The sequence below is a fragment of the Archocentrus centrarchus genome, chromosome 24 (genome assembly GCF_007364275.1).
Source record: "Archocentrus centrarchus isolate MPI-CPG fArcCen1 chromosome 24, fArcCen1, whole genome shotgun sequence".
Lineage (NCBI taxonomy): Eukaryota > Metazoa > Chordata > Actinopteri > Cichliformes > Cichlidae > Archocentrus > Archocentrus centrarchus.
Genome location: NC_044369.1, coordinates 15,271,481 through 15,280,116, shown reverse-complemented (window position 1 = coordinate 15,280,116; position 8,636 = coordinate 15,271,481). Strand labels below are relative to the sequence as shown.

Here is an 8,636-nt window from a genome sequence, read left to right as displayed (position 1 = left end):
TGCTGGAAGCAGCCATCAGAAGATGGGTGCATGGTGGTTTTAAAGGGATGGACATGGTCAGCAACAATACTCAGGTAGGCTATGGTTTTAAATGATGCTCGGCTTGTACTAAGGGGCCCAAAGTGTGCCAAGAAAATATCCCCCACATCATTACACCAGCCTGAACCACTGATGTAAGGCAGGATGGTGTTTACATCCAAAATAACAAAGCAGAACTTGAGACTCATCAAACCAGGCAACATTTTTCCAATCACCTGTTGAATTGTAGCCTCAGTTTCCTGTTCTTAGCTAAAATGAGTGGCACCTGGTGTGATCTTTTGCTACTGTAGCCCACCTGCTTCAAGGTTTTACATACCTTCATAGATACTCTTCTGCATACCTTGGTTCTAAAGAGGGCTTATTTAAGTTACTGTTACCTTTCTATCAGCTCGAAGCAGTCTGGCCATTTTCCTCTGACATTCCCACCCAGAGAACTGTTGCTCATGGGATAGTTTCTCTTTTTCAGACCATCCTCTCTAAACCCTGGACGTGGTTGTCTGGGAAAACCCCAGGAGATCAGCAATTTCTGAAAGACTCCGGTGCCAGATGGTGCCAGGCCATCTGGCACCAACAACAATACCACATTTAACCTCACTTAAATCACCTTTCTTCCCCATTTTGATGCTCAGTTTGAACTTCGGCAGGTCATCTTCACCATGTCTTCATGCACTAAGTTGCTACCATGTGACTGGTTGATTTGCATTAACAAGCAGTTGTACAGGTGTACCTAACCATGTGGCCAGTGAGTGTATGTCCTTTCTGAAACAAAGGTTCTTGCATGAGATGCTTATATTTAGGAATCTTGTGTTTGTGTTTGTGTTTGTGTGTGTGTGTGTGTGTGTGTGGGTAGCCAGAAGGAAGATATGTAGAGGTGACTGAATCTGCTGTAGTCAAGCGGGAGCTGCAAATGCGCTTAAACAAGATTGACCTGCTGCTTATTGGTTTGGCAGAAGCAGGTAACCGGCATAAAATTGGATATGTGCAGCAGCATTAAAAATTTAAAGAAAGCTGAAGATGAGGTAGTCGGCAATTCTCTGAATGGAGTCTCCATAATGAGTCTGTAACAAATGGCCAAATGCAAGTGACAAAACATCTTTGAATAAACAGGGACAATAGCTGCAATAGTTAGAGGCCATTTATTTTGAACACTGTAAAATGACGGTCTGTGTTAGTTGCTGTTAACAGTTTTCAACTGTTGATGTTCACCCATTCTAGACACCCTTAAAATGCCAAGAATCATTTCATAACCACCGGAAACCAAAGAATATGAGTGTTAAACATTGTTTTCCTTCCTGAGAATTTTATATGGAATGCAAATGAATACAAAACAATAAATTAAACTAACAAAAAAGGAAACACTGAACTTAATGATGAACACAATAGAGATTAAGATGGTCGAGTCAAATGTGTAGATGCCAGTCACATATTAGCTTATGCTTACTATTCTCTGGATGATTTGTGTTTTTTTTTTTTTTTTTTTTTTACATGAGTGATGAAAAGCGTGCACTCTGAGGAGCTGCTGGAAAATTAGAAACAAGTGTCAGCTGGGGCTGGTAACACTTCACACACTTTCATGATAACATCATGATACAGAAAACCCTTAAACAGCAAATAATCCTAGCTGAACTGACAGACAAATCAGCATTCCACTGTGACTAAATCCCTCATTTTGCTGCAGATGTTAAGGAAATGTCACTTCACACCAAGTGCAGTTATTCATACAGTTTTGCAATGCATTGCAATGAAAAACAAAAACAAAAAAACAAACTGCTATTTGGCGAGCTCAATCTTTTAAACTTTGGATTACAAATTACACGCCCCTCCAGAAATGCTGGAACAGTGAGGCCAGTCCCTTTATTTTTGCTGTAGACTGAAAAAAAATCTGGATTTGACCAAAAAAATAAAAATAAAAATAAAAATCAACATGAGACAAAAGATCAACATCTCAGCTTTTATTTTCAGGTGTTTAAATCCGGATCTTATACACAGTTCAGAAGATAGCACCTTTTGTCGGAACAGAAAAACTTGAGTCTTATTCACTTTAATCTGTTTTAATATTTAGTTGCAGATCCTTTGCTTGCATTAACTGCATCAAGCCTGTAACCCACTGACATCACTAAACTTTTGCATTCTTCTATTGTGATGCTTTTCCAGGTTTTCAGATGTTTTTCAGTTTGTATTGGGGGGGTTACTCCCTTCAGTCTCCTCTTTAGCAGGTAAAATGCTCTGTAGGGTTAAGTCTGGAGATTGACTAGGCTGGTCTAAAACCTTCCACTTCTTGCCCCTGATGAGCTCCTCTGTAGCTTTGGCAGTGTGGCAGCTTGCCAAACTTTAGCCTTTTCATCACCTTGGTAAAAGTTCATCTTTGTCTCATCGGTCTATAAACTTTGTCCCAGAGTTTCTGAGGCTTGCCTCTGTATTTTTTTTTTTTTTTTTTTAGCAAATTCCAGCCTGACCTTCCTGACCTACCTTCTTCTTGCTAATTAGTGGTTTGCATCTTCTGATGAAGCCTTTGTACTTTTGTTCATGAAGTCTTCTGTGAACAGTAGATTGTGCTACTTTCACTCCTGCCCTCTGGAGGTTGTTGCTGATGTCACTAACAGGTGTTTTAGGGTCTTTCTTTACAGCACTTACAATGTTTCTGCCATTCTTGGTCGACCTGTTTGACATCTGTTACTTAGTTCACCAGTGATGACTATTTTCTTCAGGGCATTCGGTTGTACTGGCTATGGCCAATGTTTGTGCAATAGCTCTGATTGATTTTCCATTCTCTCTCAGCTTCACAATTCCTTGTTTTTCACCCATAAACAGTGCTCTGGTTTAACTATAAATGTATAATCCACACAGGAAAAACCCAAATCATTCAGCACTGTTTATTGTTTGAATAATCAATGTAAAAGGACACACCTGGGCAACAAAACACACCCGTCAATCACATGTTCCAATATTTTTCTCACAAGAAAAATGGGTGAATCCAAGCAAAAGGTGTTATCTCCTGAACTGTGTATCAGATTCAGATGTAAATACCTGGAAATAAAAGCTGAGATGTGGTCTTTTGTCTCATATTCATCTTTTAATGTCAAACTCAAATGTTTTCAGTTGACAGCAAAAATAAAGGTATTGGCCTCACTGTTCCAATACATTTGGAGGGGAGTGCAGGTTTCATAAAGGCTTTTAGCTTTTAACTCAGTAGCCTGTCAAATATCTTTGCTAAAATACACAGCTTGTTTGGTCAAACTCAATCATTCATGCACACATTTGGAATTCTCTGAATTCATATTTGAGTGCTTACAGTTTAACCCTCATTTACACCTACTGTAATAGTAGTTTACAAATGACACAAAATGTTATAAACCAATACTATAACAAATGAACTATGTCACAAGTCTGCCAACTGTGCACAGACGTTCCTGCCACAGATTCCAGAACCCTTCATGAGGTTTGACAACAGCCCTGGAAGACTAATATACCTAAAAGGCTTATGGCACTTTAAAAATTCACAACCACATCCAGTTTTTAGGACATCAACCCTCTCATAATGTAGGAACATGTCTTGGGCGTTGCCATTAATTCCCCTCCTACAGTAAACAACCTGGCAACAACATTTAGCATGTTTCCAATCACATTTAGCTGTCCAAATGTTGCACTAACCTCTCCTGGAGATTACAGTGACAATATGGTTTTTAACCCAAAAACAAGCTCAAATTACAAAAGAAAACGAGTCAAGCAGATTGAGTTTAATATTATTTCCCATTGCCCTTGGTCAATTTATAAATAGAGCATTTTTGTCCATCCAATCACTCAACCCTACAGTCTTCAGTGCTGAGCCTGTCATGTTAGGAGTCCCACCTCACGTCTCCTGACAATGCTGAAAGATGGCGAACACTCCCCTTTGTCCTCAGCCAATCCCAGCCAAGCAGCCTTTATATGGGTGCATCCACTGTTCATCAAGCATCCCTTAGGGATGAACCAGCCAGCTATTTGCATCCTCCAGGTCCGTTTCCAGCTCCTCGTCTTCATCCAGAGGTTCTGGAGTTCGAAGGGCCAGTTCTCGCAGGAAATCATTTGAATAGGCGGGGGGTTTGGATACAGACTTTAGGCCAATTTTTTTCTTTGTGAGGTGGAACTGGTCACGGACAAAATTGTAGAACTCGTACTCGTAGCGCATGCGGTGATACAGCACCTGCAGGGCCTCCAAAGTGGGTGTTTGTTTACGCACAGTGCCCGTCATGTTCCCCATTTTCCTATAATCTGCATGGAAATGATGGAGAAAAAAACAAAGCTCAATAGTTTGTCCAAGAATAAAATCTAAAATGTTCTAAAAGAGTATTGTAATTGAGCCAAACAGTACTATAGGGCTGTTGCTTTTTACATCACTTTTATTCAGACAGGAAATGTCTCAACAGCCATATCATATAGCATCATCTCAATTTTTATTTCCAGTCCTTACGTTTGTGTAAGTGGATGTAAGCATTATCAGTAAAGGCTCTAAATTTCATTCCATATGCACATGATTAAATTAGTTTCTGTTTGTTTTTTTTTTGTTTCCCCATGTTTTAACTTTACCCACATTTAGATTAATCCATAGCCACAAGATATGTGTACAAAAATAGACTGAAGCATAAAGTACACTACACTGAAATGAGAAAGATTCACAGATTGCTATAAATCACGTTTCTTTCCAATTTTGTTAAGTTAGATGGCTAGTTACCAAGTCAACTATGCATTGAGCTGTGAAATACGAGTTCAGGTACAAAGTGTCATGGGAGGTCAGGCTTCTGAGGGTGATGTAGCACCCCTGGTGGATCAAAGAGGACCTCCATGTCTATAATTGAAATATGAATAAATAAAATGTAATTTTTTTAGTTTGGACAGTTATTTTTCATGTGACATTTTTATTCAAGCACACATATATAACTATTATTCATATGGATGCTGAGCATGCTGCCTAACTCATGAGACTCATGAAACATGCTCACATGGCTATCCACCAGAACGTCTTGGTCAAAGTGATATTTTTGATACAACACATTGCTCTCCTATTAGTCATACAACAACACTTAATCTTTAAAGCTCCTTCCTTCTTTATTTATTGTTAAATAAAGTTACACGAGACTGGGACGGACATAAGGTCGCATTGACCTTGATCTTTGTATGGTAAAATTCTACCAATCATCCTTAAGTCCAAGTGAACATTTATGCCAAATTCAATCAAGTAATTCCCATCATGGATGTATATGCAGATGTGAAAGCTGAAAAATGAATGCCTCTGTCCACTGAGACCAGACCATGATTCAAACTGGGGTTGTTGCTGTCACAGTGCCAAGTACTAACCAATTACTTTCCTCAACATTGGATCCAAGCTGTCACAGGATACCAGATGTAATTCCTTAAGAGAGAAGAGGTACACCACAGAACACAATGAAGTAACTTATGATATAATTCCTTTAATGCCCAATTTTCCTGGTCAATAAGTGCTGTCATGCAGCATGTGAAAGAAACTAAAGTCTCAGCGAGCTAGCCAGGAGTCGAACCTAGAATCTTCTGATCCGTAGTCAGATGCGTTATCCATTGCGCCACTAGCCCTTGCTACTGTTCACAACAAAACACATGCCCCACGTGAGGGTCAACCTCACAGCCTTCACTGTGAGACTAAAATGCTGCGTACTGTGCCAACAAGGACCAGGAAGCTGCCAAAATTTATTTTTTGGGGGGAGGTTGGGGGCGGGGGGTGTACTCTTTCCACACTTTGAGCTCTGTCAACATGGAAAAGTCAGCGCCTAACACAAACTGCAACCAGCCACTTTCTGATATAGACCGCACATTTATCAAAACGTGTCCTGCGTGAGGTTTAAAGTCACGACTGATGGCATCAGGAGGAGCACTAACTCCAGTTGCTATGACTCAGATCTAAACTAGGCCTGCTGCAGCCCAAACACAGAGTACTAACCACAATCATGGTCACACGTTGTTCAACCTACTCTTCCTGAATTACAGTGTTAAATCCTATTAGATGTAAAGAACCACCATGATTTATTAATTTATTTTTATTTATTTTCACCAGAGCCAAAATAAAAATCATTTTAAGGAAAGTATTTAAGGAAATTATATATAATGACCTCTGGTGGATGAACTGAACTTATTTTTTATGAAATTATTTAATATTTTTCCCAATACCCAAATTATGAAATAGCACACGTATATAAACTTGTAACCAGCAGCACTATTTTTGCAGTATCTGTTCAGTGTTGCACTTGTTGTTGGCCCCTGTGCTAATCAAAATATAGGAATAAATTCATTAAAACATGGGAATGCATAAATCAAATCATGGAAACTAACTGTATCCTCTGTGCAAGTTAAAGCATTTTGAGCGGTCACTCTCAGGCTCTGCAAATCTGTGACCAAAAGCCTGCAAAACTAGTCACATTCTGATCAGCTATGAGCATGTTACCATGCTAAAGACTTTTCACTGTCTTGTAAAAGGAAACATCCACTAAATACTACGACAACAACAACAACAAAAAATCAATATCATAAGGTGCAGCTACCAGGGCTTTTGTAGATGTTGAGTACTCCAGTAAAATAATGAGGTAAGAGCCTCTCCAATAGGAGCAGAACATCCTCGAGCTCCTCCAAGATACCAACAAGGAGGTAGTTCTCCAGCACATTCTGTTTGGCCCTCTCCAAAGCCCATACGCCCGGCTCTCTGTGGGAAAGAGAAGAACAATGAGAACATGAGGTATTGATTGCAATAAAGTAACGTTATGAAATATTACCAAGCTTTTGTTATGCAACATGACAAAAACCATATATATACCTGCACTGAGGATGCTGTCCACAGAAGTAGGGAATGATATAGAAAACCCTAGGGTTGGAGCACTCAGGGTAATTCTCTAGGATGCACACATTAATATCCTGAAAGCAGACAAGCACATGTCAATCTTTATAATTTTGCTGCACCAATTCCTTTCTGTTTTTTTTGTTTTTTTTCCCATTCCACTTGCAGCAAATTAATCTCCAAAAGAATTACAATGATTTGATTTTACCACTAGAGGGAGCTATTCACTTGCACAGCTGTGAACCCAGACTGTCAGCAACCCAGAGGACAAAGTGCTATGTGTCAAACATCTTGTGTACAAAGACAAGCTCTGCCCCTTCATGTCAGCTGATCTCAGAGGCTGAGGTACCACATAAGGAGATAGAGTAGTTTTAAATGAGTTTGTTTTTAATGTGCTTGCAAAAACAAAAACCAACTGCATTTAAAGATGTCACGGTTAAGATGTCAAAACCAATGTGATAAGAGCAGAGTTATGAAACTTGAAACGCTGCTAATCTGATGAGCGGTAACTATTAAATAATGAATGGAAAAAAAAAAAGAACCATATGCAGGAGTGAAGCCAGCCAGTGACTGAGTGCCACCGAACCAACAGTCAAATCCATGTCAGGTGACGTAAGCCTCATGGATAGCAACAAGTCCTGAGCAACAAAACAGTCCACGAAGCATGGCTCGCATCCACATCCACACACAGGAGCAGGAACACGTGTGCAAAATGCTTGCAAAATCCTCACCTAAGTAGCACCAGACTGCATGCTTGAGGCAAATTTAGAACATTTAGTCACAGTTTGTCCTTTAGATTTATGCCACAGTGGGTTTGGAATGACTAACTTAAACAGCAATTTGTCAGAACTAAGTCTGAGGCCAACACAGACCATCACAAAGACAGTTAAGTCAGTCAGGACAAAAGGGCAGGACCTTCATGGAGGACCCAAACTCCTGCTGCTGCTGCAGGTGTGGCATTAGAATCCTGAGTGCAATGGGAACCAGGTGACAGAGCTTGAAAAAGGTGATGTTGACCGGAGTGTAAACATGCGAGAAGGCATAAACCATGTGCAGAAGGGCATGTTTATATGCTCGAGTGTTTGTGTGTCTTGGAGACATTTACACGTTCATTGTTATAGTTTCTATTAGACACAGATTTATTTATTTTCTTCCAGTTGTATTTTCTGGCATAAAATAAAAGCCTTAGGAGAACAGTTCACTGAAAAAGGTCATTATCAGGTCTGCTCAGGTTTATTCATACAGTCCCAAACATCATTTTCAAAAGGTTTTACAGCCTCCGTTCTCAGACTCAGATAAAGAAAAACTCCACCCAAAAGCCTAGTAACATAGAAAGCAAAGGAAGAAACAGAACCTGGATCCTCTCTAGGAGGGACAGAATTGCAGTAGATGCCACATAAAGTCTAAAATATTTGCAATTAAAATGACTTAAATTAAGATAGAACTACACTTTAGGTGAATAGGCTACAAACGGAGAAAAGACTCAACTACATCATATCATGGATTTGATATTTATACCAGCGATATCTCTCCAGTATCTATCTAAGTGGCAATCACAAGATGAAGGCTTGCATAACATATGCTGGAATGACATAAATTATTCACTTGATTAGTTATACTTTTCTTGCGGCTGAAAGCTCTTGTACAATTGTGCCTCTGTGATTCACAGAGTGGCTGCAGGGTGTGTTTGAACTTTATGACTGACTACTCTCAGCTGCACTGTGCACTGGGAACAGGACTTATTGGTGATCAGTGAAGC

The 8,636-nt window shown here is 39.7% G+C and overlaps 1 protein-coding gene and 1 non-coding gene across 2 annotated transcripts in view; both read right to left on the bottom strand.

Moving 5' to 3' along the window:
- Nucleotides 1-2,006: 2,006 nt before the first annotated feature.
- The window catches only part of usta (uronyl 2-sulfotransferase a), a 57,557-nt gene continuing 50,927 nt past the window's right edge, over nt 2,007-8,636 (bottom strand). The window contains exons 6-8 of the mRNA XM_030721813.1: nt 6,857-6,954; nt 6,588-6,745; nt 2,007-4,290 (exon numbers count right to left, since the gene is read on the bottom strand). Coding sequence (XP_030577673.1) covers nt 3,998-4,290; nt 6,588-6,745; nt 6,857-6,954 — 549 coding nt within the window. The 3' untranslated portion in view covers nt 2,007-3,997. The remainder of the gene's footprint in view (nt 4,291-6,587; nt 6,746-6,856; nt 6,955-8,636) is intronic.
- On the bottom strand, nt 5,553-5,625 carry trnar-acg (transfer RNA arginine (anticodon ACG)). The gene has a single exon. It is a non-coding gene; the product is annotated as a tRNA-Arg (tRNA).